Genomic DNA, 15,503 nt, shown 5'->3' on the forward strand with positions numbered 1-15,503 from the left:
GCTGGGGATGCACTAATATTTAAAGTTAAAAAAGGCTCAAGTTTTGTGCTTTTTTCTTCTGTTCAAAGTAACTCAGAACATGATTTGGGAACCCTGCTTTAAGTTATTCTTCAACTGCTGTCATATATTTTGATTTCCTTAGTAGGTGTTAGTCACTACTACCTAGCCAAACTGACAACTGTAAATGATTCGTTGGGACTCATTTAAAGATCATCTTAAAGGGTGATCCTTGGGCTACCTCTATTCTGTTAATGATTAAGTACCTATTTAATTAATATCTATTGTTATTTTTAAGGGCATAAAAAATCCTGAAAAGTTATATAGTAAATATATTATTGGGTTGGGCCTGTAACAGGCTGGACGACCCTTGATCAAGCTCAGCCCAAATTAGAGTTCGGGCTTCAACTTTTGACCAAGCTTGGTTTGGCTTGCTCTCATTTTAATTATGGGCGGGCTTTTAGCGGGCGAACGGGTGGGCTTCGAGCTTGCCCATCCCTATTGACAGTCCTATAATGAGTTCCATGAGCTCCCCAAACAGTACCAATCTCTTGGAGAAATATCTCACCCCAAGAGCCACTTTCTTCAGGTTTTTTTGTAGAACTGTTTTCAGGTTGGGATTGATGAATTTGTGAACTGGATGGTTTGTTTGTTGTTCTAAATTTTGAAATGAAATGGGGTTTGAACTTACTCTATTGGGTATGAATATGATATGACCCAAATGCTTGAATGTTTTCATCATATCCTTGATCCGATTCCTGGTTTACAAACTAAGCAAAACATTATTATACAAGAGCATCTTTGGATACCCCATAAAAATTATTTGCAGTCTATTATGCAAATAATTTTATATCTATCTTCAAATTATATAATTACAGGCAGTCTGGCCCTGAAACAGGGCATACAGGGAGCGGGGCGATGCCTGTGCTGCTGTCCTTCAATTCTTTTTTATTGGTGCTTAAATTGTTTTCCATATTGTTAGTGAAGAGGCCTTAATGCCCAATTTGGAAATAGGATTAACATAAGAGATAAGTGTTCCTACACGGCCGTGTAGATAAGCTTATCTACTCCTCCCTTTAAAAAGTACAGTGGGCCCACACATTGTGGATGATCCAAAGCATTCATTTGATAGGTCTTATCAAAGGGTCATCCTAGCCCTTTGTTTTGTTGGGCCTTGTAGAAACAGAATGGACGCACTGTGTAAGATGCGTAAGATGCGTCCATTCTGTTTCTACAAGGCCCACCAAAACGAAGGGCTAGGATGACCCTTTGGTGCTGATTTTTTGGGCACACCCTATCTATGATAAGACCTATCAAATGAATGCTTTGGATCATCCACAATGAGTGGGCCCACTGTACTTTTTAAGGGAGGAGTAGATAAGCTTATCTACACGGCCGTGTAGGAACACATAAAGAACTTTATTTGCAAATAAAAATCCTAATTTTGGTGGTTACCCAAGAGGCCGTAAATGTGCAAGGTGATCAGGGGTTGGATTTGGGCATTTGGAGGTTCTCTTGGAGCTACCCCTGCCGGTTACTTCTTTTGCAACTCCATTTATTTTGAAAGATGAAGGAATTATAGTCAAGGTAACACAAAAGGAGGGCTGATATAGCCCTATAAAACGAAAAACAGCAATTAGAAAAAGACAAATTTGACTCAGATATCTAGTGAGGTCTCTAACAGCGTAGGGGCTGTTTGGATGCAAGAAAAATTTTCCATGGAAAAATGATTTTTCCAGTGGTTGTTAAATTAATTTTTCATCAAATTTTTTTTCCAATTTTGAAAATTTTCCTTGTTTTCAAGGAACATTCCAAACCAACTAACTCTTGGAAATTTTTTCCCTATATCAAAACCACGCCATATAGTAATCTTTTCTTGATCTCTACTGTTCTAGCTTCATCACAGATGGGCAAAAAAATGACATGAGAAGAGTCCACCTCCCCCATTAGAGCCAGAAATATCTTCTTTGAAGATATGAAGACCAGTGAGAAGAGCATGTGCTGTGCTGTAGAGTTGATATTTTTCAAACTCCGACCAACATGGCTTCTCATTTCAATTTTCAAAAATTGGAATGCAGACACCAACAATGGGAAACTGCGGGTGATCTTTTGCAAAAAAAATTAAGATCTATATGCATTTGGATTGCCTGAATCAGGCATTTGGAATCAGGATCGAATTCTGATTCTGGTGTTTGGTTTAAAAAAGAATGGAATAGAGGTGGTGGAATCGACACCGGGCAGAATTTGAGGTGGGAAATACTGGAATCTGTTTCTTGTCCCAAGAGGTGGTATTCTGATTCTGCCTTGGTCGAAAACTTGAAATGGAACTTTTATTAGAATTATTTTGAATTAAAAATTTTATTAGAATTTTTTCTCATTCCAAATAAGGGAGAATCAGAATATGATGTCAATTCTGAGTCCTGATTCCGGAGATTCTGGCAATCCAAACGCATCAATAGGCCTTTTGTTGTTTTCCCCATAAGTTTATAAGCAACTTATATTTCAAACAACCAGTAAATCTGCAAGCACTACTCGAAGAAGATGCTTTTATAGATGTTGATAGCATCTTGAGCATTGTAACAGCCATGAAAAGCTAATTAAAGAAGTGTAAATCAGGTAGTGCCATTATCAAAGCACAGTGGTGCAGGCATCGAGAAGGCTTGTATTGTTGCGAAAGTTCTCACACAAACCTATGACATTGATTATTTCAAGACATTTTCTCCTGTGGCTAAACTAAACTAAATTCCATACGAGTCATTCAGTAGGTTATAGGGGGTGCAACTCGGGTTGATTTTTTTGAATTCGGGTTGAGCTTTTTACATTGATATCATCGGGTTGGTGTTGATTCCTATTCATTTTTTAGCAAAAGCTAAACCTGACCCGACCCAAGTTGCAACCCTAGTCAGCTGCAGCTAATAAATCTTGGCCACCGCATCAGCTCGATGTGGAAAAAGATCTTTCTTCATGGAGACCTCCAATAGGTTTATATGTCTTGAGTCTTACATCAGTATTTCGAGCTCTGGGGTAGATTAGATGATATGTTGTGGCCCAACAAATGATCCCAAATATAATGGAGCATATATTGATATAAATGATATGTTAGCCCCTTTTTTCTTCCCGTGCCACCCCTTGTAGTGTAAGTGGAGTAGACATAAGTACACTAGAGGGGGGGTGGCCCAGGGAAGGAAAGGGGGGGGGAATTTCTCTTCCCCAGATATCAGTCCCCATAAAATGGGTCCCACTCAAGTGTAAGAGACAAACATGATTAGTTTATTTAGTTTGTGGAAAACCCTGGAAGCAGCTCAACAGTAACATAGTTCACAGTTCCCGAAAGGGAAGTGACATATTCACTTCCTTTTCTTTCCTGTCCAACCCCCTCTAGTGTTTATATATGACTATCCTTTTAACCTTTTACACCAAATGAGGGTGCCCAAGGAAGAAAAAGGGTCGAATACATCATTTCCCAAGCTCATTTAGAAGGCTGAGGGAGTGACACCAGAATAAACTAGGAAAATTCCTTATCATCTAGACAGAGAGAGAGAGAGAGAGATGGAAACCACCTTTGTAGGGGTGAGAAGAACCTGTTTTCTAGTTCAAATTCAAAAGCCCAATCTGGGTATTTCCTACAGCCATCGGGGAATTCCTGTTCCCGGTTTTTTTATTTCTGCACCCCTTTCTCTTCACCACCGGATAAGGAGGAGGAAGAAGAAGAAGAACGAAATTTCAGCCGTTTTAGAAAGGGAAGGGAGTGCGAGTATCAATTGTGCCGTTGTTAGAATTGTTGGGCTAGTTGGGGAAGGCAGCCTCAGTCCCCTAAAATCCACACCCTGGGAACAAGTCCTCCTTCACATGGTAAAATCCTCCTCCCTACTCAATTTTTTTTGGATACTGATATTGGCACTACCATATTTTAATAATTGCACGAACTCAGCTTGTATTTTCCTTTTTTAATTGACTTCTGATAGCTTTTTGGAACGAACTGTAATAACTTTTAACTATTGTTTAAATGATAAAAGACAAGATGAGTTAGTGCAATTATCAAACAACGGTAGTGCCAACATCAGTAGCCTTTTTTGACATTATAAATTTCAAAATATTAAAAGGGAATTGGTATCCTCACTCCTCTATTCTGATGATGACGCTCCTCACCTTATTAAACAATATTTTGTCTGGTTGATTTATTTGGGAATTGTAACATCCTTTAACAGCTAATTTGATATTTCAACACTTTTTCCCAACATATTTCAACACATTTTGTTTCAGTTCGTTTCACTTTATAATGTTCACAATAATAAAAGGCAATTGATACCCTCTCTCTTCTGTTTTGATGATGGCACTATTGACCTTATTAAACAATTTTGTGTCTGGCTGTTTATATTTTTTTGGGGGAATAGTAACACCCTTTAGCAGCTAATTTGGTATTTCCACCCTCTTTTCCAACATTTTCACTCATTCTGTTTGTCTTTTCCAAAAAATCCTGTTAGAATTTTGAATTAAAAATGTTGAAATTTGATTCATAGTTTTGCAGGGAAGATTCAAAATAAAGAAAGTCCCCCTTCTTTTTACATTTTCAAACAACTTGTCTTTTGTGTTGCCTTGAGACTTGAACCCAAAAACCAAGTGTGGTGTGTGATTGAGTTTGAAATCCAATGCATGTTTTTAAGTCCCACATTAGAAAGTTGAAGAAACTTTCACCTCCTTATAAGAGGTACTGTGGAGACAAATGTCTGGGCCTTTCACGGGGCATTGGAATTTGCTGGGTGACCCAGTTTTACATGAACCAAAGTTCATGTAACACGCGTGCGCCGGTCCGAGTTCGGGTTAAATAAAGATATCTTTTTATTTCCAAAAACGGTTTTTATATTAAGAGATAGTGATTATAGTTTTGCCAAAAACCACTTGGCTCTTTAATATAGTTGCAAAAAGTAGGTGATTACTTTTGAAGATCAATTGGTCAAGGCTTTGTATATCAACCTTGATTTTATAGTTTGAACCCTATCCTGCCTACCAGAAAAAGATTCTATTCACAGAGTGCCTCGTGGCATCATTGCTGGTGCTAAATCACTTGCCACATGACTGTAGTATAATATGCTGTAGTTACAAAATTCTCCAAATAATTGAAAAATCTATAATTTTCAACATCAGTTTTAAACTTTAAAAATTATCTGATTTTTAAATTTAATGCAAACTTTTCGAATTAAATGAAAATTTGCTGAATAATTCATCAAATTTTCTCATATATTGTATTACTTGTAATTCTCATGAGAAATCCAAATTTATTGAAAAAGGCATTGTAGTGAAAGTTGAACTCGTCATAAAAGATCTCTTGAAGGTAAAAAACCATAAAAATAGAGAAGAGAAGAGAAGAGAGAAAATTGAGTATATACTCAGTTCAATGCTTCATTATTTTCGAAATATGGGAATACAGTGATGTTTATGCGTCATTCGGTCAAATAACCAAAACATCCATATTTAAACAATTTGACCATTTTCAGTACTCCCTATCAAGCCGAAGTGTTCCAGTGAAACAAGTTCAGCTTGTCAACTAAGTATGATTAGTTAGCTGAGACCTTTTATGAATACATCTGCAACTTGCTCTTTACTTGAGACATAGCTTGGATAAGTTTCTCCATCTTCTACCTTCTCGCCTATAAAATGGTAATGTATCTCAATGTGCTTTGCCCTACCTTGGAAAACAAGGTTCGAGAATGTCACTTTGATTGTCACAGTAAAGAAGATGCAATCCTAATCTCAACTTTAACTCTTCTAGAAGGTGTCTCAACCGTGCAAGCTCTGTTGTGTGTCGAAGCCATGGACTTATACCAGAAAATACATGCACTTAATCATCATTTTGTACCTTTTGTTTTGTCTTATTTAGAAAAAATGAGTATGTATATATATTAAATTATGTTTTGTAAATAAAAACATATGGTTTTTTATGTATTTTGTTTTCCGAATTCTTCCCAAACATTTACCTCCCCAAGTTAGTCCTGAGTCAGAAGTGGTAGTTCATCTATTTATTCTTTCCCACTTTTTTATTGTAACTTGCAGGCAACTAAACTGAAATGGGTGGATGAAGGATTCGAAATGCATGTATTTACTGATAGGCTTCTCCATTCCAATGACAAAAGGATGGAACACCTGAAAAGAGAATTATCCCATGCAGATCTCTTGGTGATTGTTGCTGTTAGGAATCAAGACTCAGTAGATTGGATTCAGTTAAACAGCGATAATATCTCAAACATTGTCTGTTTCGATTCATCACCCACTTTACGAAATAAACTGGGAGGATCATTTGCCAATACTGTAGTAGAAAGAAACATCGTTAGCAAAGTAGTTGGTGCTGTGAGAGGAGAAAATGGAAATAAATCCACAGAAGTAGTTAAAACAGTATCTGAGGCTTGGGAGCGTTATAATTCTGATGATATAAGGTTTTGTTTGTTGGTTGTCATCAATGCTTATATAAGACCTGTCCCAATATTGAAAAACCTGAGATCCAAAGGATTTTCTACTCTTAACTGTATGGTGAAGAACTGTGGGTCTGAGATATTGAATTGCCTTTTGGATCCTAACTGTAGAAAGGCTCTCCAATGTTTAAACAACTGTGCTCCAACTGACCAAGTCTGTAGCTATCGCTGTATCGCCTCTTACGAGAGTCCAACTTTAGAAGCCTTCTCTCTTTGTGTATTGCAGAAACACAATTGCCTTGAGTTGGATTCTGAGATCGCCACAAGGCCATATGTACCTCCTATGTCTATGTTTAGAGGAGAGGATTTGAGCCATGAAATTGCCGAAGATCTCTTTGTTGGTTGGTTGGGTAACTTGGAATGGAGTTGGCGCGTTGTTGCGGGCCAAAATCCTGCATACGATCAGTTTCCTTGCCAGTACCAGCTGTTCTATAGGGGAAAGGCAAAAGGGTCATTTTGGTATGAGCCGGTTTTTCAAGTTAGGACCCTTGAAGGGAAAATGGTATGGAGGAGGAGGCGATATCGGGTTAAGAAGGATAAAATTCCAGGGACCTTTTATTTCACTGTCTTGGACAATGGTGTGGTGTCGAAGGAGTTTTGGACTATTATAGATGTTTGTGATGATCTCCGCTGGGGTTTGTTTCATTACAGCGGAGCAGCTCGGGTGGCTGGTCAGTCTTATACAGGGGCAGTGCTTGTCAGCCCAAATGGGGATTACCCACCTGAGATGGGACACGAGAGGATGGTTTCTGCTTTGGAAAAATGTGGTATTAAAGAGTGGGAGCTTTATACCGTTGATAACAGTTCATGTGCAAACCCGCCATTAGGAATCCCTGAAGGATCAAGTTTGCATAGTAAGATTGAGGTTTAAGATCAGAAAGTGTTGCGTGTAGATATGGATAATGACCATTTTACTTCGTTGGGAAATAGGATCTAGTTTGGAACATTCACAAATTCATGAGCTTATTGTTTTGAAAAATCTCAAACTGTGGACTAGAGCTAAAATACGAATTTGTTGGAGATAGGAATTCACATGCCCTCACTGAAACTAATGGGCAGTCTCCATTGCGTGGTGGCATAAAAATGGATCTATCAAATGATTCCATTTGGAATTGGCAATTGACTTTAATCTCTGTTGCTGGTTTTTCTCTTGGAGATTCTCTAGTTCATGGTCTCCCTCCACTCCTTGTTCATCTCCACTCGTTCTCTCTAAATGCAGGTATAATTAGTAGTGCTTTTCTTTGCAAGGATTGAATGTCTTATTAATGATTTGTCATATTTCTCATACGACTGCCATGCAAATTTTGATACATATAAGTTACTTGTGCAACCCAATATCTCCATACGCTGCAGAATTGAATAGTCAAAAGTGAAATGTTATGTCATTCTCATTATATCACGGCCCCTTTAGTTGATGGTTATATTTGGAAACAGTTTATGTGAAGAACATGAAACAGTGTTTTGTCATCTTAGATATCATTTGGGAGTTTTGGTCCATCTGATCGTGATATCTTTTTAATTTCCTTTTGGTTTTTAATTTTTATATTTTTTGGGAGTTTGCAGTTTGTTGATACTGTTTTTTTTTTTTTTCGGCACCAGGTTGAAAAACAAAGCCTTGATACTGTTTTTAGACATTTATCATTTCTGCATTAAAGATGGTTCCTTTGCTATGATACTCAAACATGGATACGGATACTGGTATGGGTATGCTGTTACGATTTGGCATTTTTGTAAAATCAAGGACACGGATACACTTAACATAATGTTAATAAAAAAAAGTTTGTTTGATATGATGATGTATTACATAATATAAAAGCTTCAATGTCTATCATGTTATTGTTTTTTAAGGAGCTCGCAATTCTAGATCAATGGTATGAAATTGTAGATCAATGATAGTTACACATTTTGTCTAGTTTGATAAAAAGCTTAAATTGTAATGATGGAAAATTCGTAAGAATCTTTTTTCACAAGAAATGTTTGTTGAAGTATAAATGATTAAATAACACCAACTCTTACGGCTTTAGCTTTCAGAGTAATTGGTTGTTTCACATGGTATCAGAGCTATTGCTTCACGGCATGTTCTAGGTTCAAAACCCAACAACTCCTGTATATTAAAAATCCACGTGTACAACCAACCCGAAAGAGGGGCCACAAGTGATGGCAGGGGCGGAGGCACATATAGTGTGGGGTGGCCACAACCACCCAATGACTTGAAATCCCTTTATAGGATGTGTATTTCTAGGATACGATGTGTATTTTCTAGGCCACGGCCCCCTAATGACAAATGCAGGCAAAGTGTAAATTAGTCCGGCCGCCCAAGTGTAAATTTCTGGCTCCGCCTCTGCGTGAGGGGGAGTGTTGAAGTATAAATGATTATATGGCGCCAACTCTAACGGCTTAAGCTTCTGGAGTAAATTGTTGTTTCACAATGTTTTTCTTGCAATCCAAAGAGGGCCTAAAGCATTAATGCATATTTTCTATCAGGATGATACACATTCCTTATTGAGATAATGTTCTTTAAGAGCAAATGTAATGCTTGTTTTCTGTCAGGTGAATACCCATTTCCCATTGATTACATGTTTTCTTCCATCACACATAGAGATGACAGAGTTAGTGGGGACAAGAATTTCACTGAAAAAAGAACAAGAGGTGTTGCTGTATAGTTTTCGTAAGGAAAAGTATCTAAAAGATTAAAACCAATGATACAGGTTTGCCACAAGAAAATATGCATTCTATTATTGTGGATTGCATTTTTGGGTGCAATTTTTTATGGAAATGGTTGCCAAAGAAAACTTTTTTTGGACAGTCATTTATCGGTTAGTGTATGTGTAAACACGCTTATATATATATATATATATATATATTTCGTAAGAATAGTTTCATTTCTAAGCCTATTTACAGTCTCTAATCCATAAAACATGATTTTCCTCTTTCCATTTGCATTTTTTCCCAAGAAAACCCCCCTCCCAAATCCCATTCTTCCCCCTAAAATCGTTCCCCAAATGCCCGAATAAGTTAAACATTCCCACAAAAAATCCCCAACCAAGCTTGCTTCTTTCTTAGTTTACAACCAGTCTTCCTTCCCAAACCCCACCATAATCCGATTTTCAAAATTCCTAAAATCATCTTGATAGATTCTGCTATCCTCCTCCCATTGCCTATAAAAACACATGCAAGGGTCCTCTCTACACACAACATTATCACACGAGAAACCACAGAAGCAGCTAGGAGTGCAACTTGGGCCGATTTTTGGGAATTCGGGTTGAGCTTTTATGTTAAAATCGGGTCGGGTTCGGGTTGATTCCAATTATTTTTCAGCAAAATCTCAACCCGACCCGACTCAAGGTGCACCCCTAGAGGCAACGAGTTATCTGTTTTCCCTTCAGGCATTTTTTTTTCTTTTTTCTTCCCCTATTCTGTATTTTCGCCATTTCGATCTCGGAGCAGCAACAAGCGCCATCTTACGGCCTTCAAACAGGGTCACACGACCCACCAACACCTATCCTTCTTTGGCACAAAGCAATCGTCAAGCGTATGGAATAGGTTCCGCCAATTCTGCCGCCAAACGACTACTTCATTAGGGAAGGGCCAAAACCCCCCCGCCCCTATCATGCACAAGTCTATTTAGAATTTTTCTGAATCAAATCAGGATTTCTGAACTCCATTTCAGATGGCAAACAAAACAGTTTCAGCCTAAATCTATCTTGCTACACGTCCTTTTAAATCTATTGGCTAGCATTCTTTTGTTTATTTGATCTGATGCTTCAAGCTTCGATTTATCACAAAACGGTCTCTTTATTATATCTCTAATGATGTGTTGTCTGACTCTAAACTCACTCCACCATAATAGAAGAAGTTCTTGTTGTTTGCATTGCTGAAGAGCCTGAAGTTCAATCTGTGACCAGGTTGCAGATCTCTTTATTATTCAGTATTGCTGAATATAACTATTTATTAGATTCAGATATTTATTTACCATAGAAATCAGTTTGGTATTCACCATATCTCATATTTCCGCTCACTTAGAATGGGGTTAGCTCACCATGGATATCAGTTCGACGCCACATCTTTGAACAAGTACTTCCTGATTCATTTTGCTCATAATCCAATGCAAACTTCTAGATCCAAATTTAAAATCCTATCTCCCGTTACTAAATTCAAATTCTAACGTTCAGAATTTTAAACTTTTACTAGTTTTCTTTATGTCATAAATCTGCTATAAAACTCAAGTAAGCAGCCAATATAACCATGAGTTCTTGATCATATCAGCCACTAAAAATTCAAATTGATGAAGCCATCACTAGTAATCACCGGTCACATGGCAAAGATGCCGGTTTATAGGTTGATATTTATGATTTATCGGCATATCACAACTGGTCAACTGGGTGGGGTCTAATCACCTTCATCCTTTGGTCTCTCATACCTGTTATGTTTCCGCCATTAGGGGCCGTTTGTATGCAAGGATTGTATAATCCAGAATTGTAAAATTGTAAAATCCTAGATTTTACAAGCTAAAACCTGGAGTGGGTGAGGTCTAATCACCTTCATCTTTTGGTATCTCATGCGCTGTTAAGTTTCATCCATAAACCGTTTGGATACAAGGATTGTGTAATCTAGAATTGTAAAATCATGGATTTTATAAGCTAAAATCTGGATTGTACATTTTCAGGATTGCAAAATCCAGGTTTAATCCAGGTTTTAGCTTATAAATCCAGGATTGTAATCCTAAAAAAATAGAAATAGAGATCACAAGATACACTGCCACGTGTCGTATTTGTGTACGCTAGAACTCTAGAAGCTTATGAGCCCTATTGTTTTGGCGGGAAATTTTCGTACCCCTTTATCTTTTTGGCGGGTAAGCTAGACCTTTTAAAATACCTCACCAAACATAACACGCGCGCGAGTGAAAGTTCAAATACCCTCACATCTTTTGAAAAGACACTATTTACCTCCCACTTCAATCGAAACGTTAGGTTATTCTATCTATTCAATATGGGTATTTTCGTCCAATCAATAAAACCCCAACTCTCAAAAATTAATAACTAATTCCCAAGACCCATTATCTTCCTCTCGCCAAAATCAAAGAAAATGGAGGAAGATGACAAGGTGGAATCGATTCTCAGCTCTGAATTTCCTCTTGGAAGGGTGAAGAAGATAGTGAAGGCAGATAATGAGATAAAGAAGGTGAACTCAGAAGCGATTCTTCTCATTTCTCTCTCAACTCAACTCTTTCTCCGATTCCTCTCCCAAGAATCGCTTCAAATCGTTCTCCAGAAGAAGAAGAAGACCATTAAGCTGGACCACCTCCGAGTCGCGGCCAAAACTCACCTACCCACCAACGATTTCCTCATCGACTCGCTCTCCCTCCCATCCCAACCCTCAATCCCTCCTTCCAAACCCAAAATCAAATCCAATCTTCAAACCCAGAAAATCCCAACTCGTAGAATCGACGATTTCTTTTGCAAGTCTGCTGAGGACAGTGCCCTCTAGTTTCTGATATCCATGATGCCATTTTCTTCTTTCCTTTTTGTTTTTTGGGGTGTGTTTTGTAGGTCTAATGGATAGATAGAAATGTAATTTGTGAAAGTTTATATTAATGGTTGTCAAATAAAGCCTTTCCGGCAAAGATGTCTGTTTGTAGATTAATATATTGGGATATGATTGAAAATTTTAGTTCTTGTGATCAATACCGGGCCTTATTTGTATGCTTCCATAGCCATAGGAACTTAGTTTCATGTGCTTGTCCATATAAAGGATGCTTATCTGTGGCTGATGTTGATTGGGTTGTTATGGGAAACTTGTTAGAACTCAGGACTATCAATGTAACTGATGCACTCAGGAATCGTCAATCTTCTCTTCTCTTCTCTCCTCTCCTTGTTGGGAAAGATTGATTTACAAATACCATAATTCTTGGGTGATGATAAATTCGCACCCCTTTAGGATAATTCGCACTCCTTTAAACGTCAAAAAGTGTTGAGTCGGCCACATAATTCACGTTAAGGGGTGTGGATTATCCTAAGGGGGTGCGAATTTATCATTGCCCTAATTCTTAAGATTCTTGGGAAAATATAATATAAGACAAATTGATCTTTGGCTAAAACTAAACTTTGGTGCCGAACCTAAATCGGCAACTTTAACCAAACTTTGGTGCTATCTGATCCCAAATTTTGATATTGTTGTAAATTCAGAATGAGAATAAAATTGAAGAAGGCAGATTGCTCTATATTATTTTCAAGATAGAAAACCCTTTGCAAATTAGATTGTTGATGAAGAAGGAAGATTGATTGAGTTGTGGTCACTATTCTTAAGAATCGTTATTCGCGCATACGGTGCAACTGGGATTTGTGAATTGATGCTCCAAGATAAAATAGCTGTAACAGGTGCTAGTAGATGTGCACTAATTTACTGACACAGAAGGGATGACAGAGGAGCAAAAATCTCATGGAGATAATCGTATCTGTAAAACAGTATGCTTGTTTCTGTAGTATGGGCACTTTTGTGCATTCGCTGGGTGTTGGATCTTTTCTCTTTAGAGAAGAACATGATCCTTAAAGAGAAACGCCCCTCTCCAACAATAACTTATTGTGATTGTTTGGAGAAGAAATGGTTCAAAAAAAAAAAAAAATTTCATTTCAAAAAAATAGAAATGGTTCAAAAAATAGTAACAAAACTAGAATTAAAACCTCAATTAAGAATATTAAAATTAGTAACTCCTAATTTAAGAAAAAACCAAAATCATTTTTGATCAAAATGATATTTTTTATTTAAGCCAAACCCAGGCCATGGGCCACAACCCAGTCCGACGCGCGCATGTGTGTTTAATGAATTTTGGTTCATGTAAAATTTGGTCATCCAACAAATTCCAATGCTCTTTGATAAGCAGAAGCCTTTATCTCCACACTACCTTTTATAAGAAGGTGAAAGTTTCTTCAACTTTACAATGTGGGACTAAAAAACATACATTGGAGTTGAAACCCACTCACACAATGCTCTGTCCTGTCAATCAAGTTTGTTAGTTCATGGATTGACCAACAATCACTAGTATGAACACGTAGCCAAACACATTTTGAGGTACATCAAAGATTCTACTGGACTTAGTCTTACATTCAACGCCTCAGCTAACGTCTCGCTATGAGCTTTCTCTATTATTGACTGTGGCAGTTCTCCCGATGATTGATGCTCTATTTCTAGCAAATGCATAACTTACTCTTATGGTGTTAGAGGAAACAACCTCAAATCTCCATTTAATTTTGAGTCTAATAATCAGTTTTGGACTCAATCGGTTTTCGAAATTCGAACTCCCTACTCGTTTTGGATTTTGAATCCAAAATTGCTTATTGGACACAATTCTATGTTTAATTTTGACTCCAATATTCGGTTTGGACTAACAATCCGCTGTCAAAATTTATAACGAACAGGGCCTAAGATAACCATATGATTTAGTTTAGATAATCATCTTACCAATATACCGAATTATTTACACCAAAACATTTGATTTAGTGTCTTTGATCAGTACGTATGCCCAGTGCCCAGCCCCCGAATGGTGGGACCCAGAAAATTGACATTTAGAATTCGATCCTAAAATCCTTATTACTATATATAAAGCGAGAATCTTAACAATTGGTTCCCTTCTTTTACTGAAATTCGCTTTCTATCCTGTAAGTGTTCAATTAACTTTACCAATAAATCCGATTTCAGGAGGGCATTTTTGTCATGTGAGACGTTAAATGCCCCTACAGAAACGTCCAAACAAACACCGCTCGCTATTACTAATCATAAAATAATAATAATAATATTATATATATATATGAGAAAACGGTTCCTACACATATGTGTAGAGAGTTCTCTACACACTAGCTTAAAATACAGTGGGGGCTCACATTGTTTGGGTGATCCAAACCATCCATTTTTAAGGCCCTCACATAGATAGGGTGTCTTCAAAAAATCAGATCCATAGGATCATCCCAACCCTACGATTTGTGGAGGTAAAATGGATGTCTTTAAACCTTCACAAATTAGTCCATTTTTTGCCTCCACAGTTCGAATGGTTAGGATGATCCTATGGATCTGATTTTTTGTGGACACCCTATCTATGTGAGGGCCTTAAAAATGAATGGTTTGGATCACCCAAATAATGTGGCCCCCACTATATTTTAAGCTAGTGTGTAGATAACTTATCTACACGTGTGTAGGAACCGTTTTCTCTCTCTCTCTCTCTCTCTCTCTCTCTCTCTCTCTATATATATATATATATATATATATATATATATATACTAAAAGCGAGAATCCTATATTTTTCGGCACATTCTTTCCTGCTATTGCCTTATGCGTCCTACCTTAATTTCCGTCAAAGTCCCACGTATGTCCTTTTTCACTACTTCTTTTTCGTCATTTCCGCATCTCATATACCCTTGCATGTGAGTTAAAAAAAGATGCCAGCTGTCTCTTTTATGCCTTTGCCTGTAATTGTCATAATTTTGGAGTTTTCTACGTACTTTTTCCCGTAATAGTCATATTTTACTACACTCTTTCGGTATTTTTTTTCATAATTTTGCTACTTTGCTTCCATTTTCCTGTTATTTTTCATTTAAAACTTAGCACCTTATTATTTATTGCTATTATGTATTGCTAGCCACCTTTGCACAAATCGTACTTCTGCCAATCTTTGCAGCAAAGGATGGGCGACAAGTAGACTCGGCGAAAGTGGCTAGCAAATCTTTATAAAAAAATAATATCTTCAAAAAAACGTGCGGGTCCAAGCCCAATGACCCATAAAATTCTCTTGGTGATTTTGACCCTGCCCGTTTCACCCGTTTCCTCACGATTTACAGGGAAATGATGTGATTATGAGAGTTTTTATATAGTGTAAGTCTTGATAGTGAGTATTTTTTTTTAAAAAAAAGTACTGTATGGCTTACATCGTAGGTTGATCTAAACTGTCCATTCATGGGCCACAATGTAAGTAGGTTGTGTGCCAAAATTCATTTCCATATGATAATTACAACCCTCCAACCAATAAATGTTTCCTAAATATGCCGTTCC

The 15,503-nt window shown here is 37.4% G+C and overlaps 2 protein-coding genes across 3 annotated transcripts; both read left to right on the forward strand.

The window, feature by feature from the left end:
- Window positions 1-3,314: 3,314 nt before the first annotated feature.
- LOC143855080 (violaxanthin de-epoxidase-like protein) lies at window positions 3,315-8,252 on the forward strand. 2 transcript variants are annotated; one of them, XR_013237684.1, is made up of 3 exons: window positions 3,315-3,849; window positions 6,049-7,683; window positions 8,064-8,252. XR_013237684.1 is itself a non-coding variant. In XM_077365244.1 (2 exons), exons 1-2 carry the CDS (start codon window positions 3,547-3,549, stop codon window positions 7,333-7,335), a joined length of 1,590 nt encoding a protein of 529 aa, XP_077221359.1. In that variant the 5' UTR covers window positions 3,315-3,546; the 3' UTR covers window positions 7,336-7,858. The 2 variants fall into 2 exon arrangements, 1 of the variants encoding a protein (XP_077221359.1); XM_077365244.1 differs by lacking the exon at window positions 8,064-8,252 and having other exon boundaries at window positions 6,049-7,858.
- A 3,126-nt stretch (window positions 8,253-11,378) lies between these two features.
- Window positions 11,379-12,148, forward strand: NF-YC13 (nuclear factor Y, subunit C13). The gene has a single exon (XM_077365170.1). The coding sequence runs from the start codon at window positions 11,550-11,552 to the stop codon at window positions 11,949-11,951; it is 402 nt and encodes a 133-aa protein (XP_077221285.1). The 5' UTR covers window positions 11,379-11,549; the 3' UTR covers window positions 11,952-12,148.
- Window positions 12,149-15,503: the final 3,355 nt, after the last annotated feature.

This window comes from Tasmannia lanceolata, unplaced genomic scaffold, assembly GCF_043159265.1.
Source record: "Tasmannia lanceolata isolate RefF3 unplaced genomic scaffold, GAP_Taslan_0.1 ptg000020l, whole genome shotgun sequence".
NCBI classification, from domain to species: Eukaryota; Viridiplantae; Streptophyta; class Magnoliopsida; order Canellales; family Winteraceae; genus Tasmannia; species Tasmannia lanceolata.

Bases quoted from the DNA above. Each gene is read 5' to 3' on its own strand.
- LOC143855080 (XM_077365244.1), top strand. From the start codon at position 3,547: ATGGAAACCACCTTTGTAGGGGTGAGAAGAACCTGTTTTCTAGTTCAA. The intron at 3,850-6,048 runs GTAAAATCCTCC...TGTAACTTGCAG, and splicing joins AACAAGTCCTCCTTCACATG to GCAACTAAACTGAAATGGGT.
- NF-YC13 (XM_077365170.1), top strand. From the start codon at position 11,550: ATGGAGGAAGATGACAAGGTGGAATCGATTCTCAGCTCTGAATTTCCT.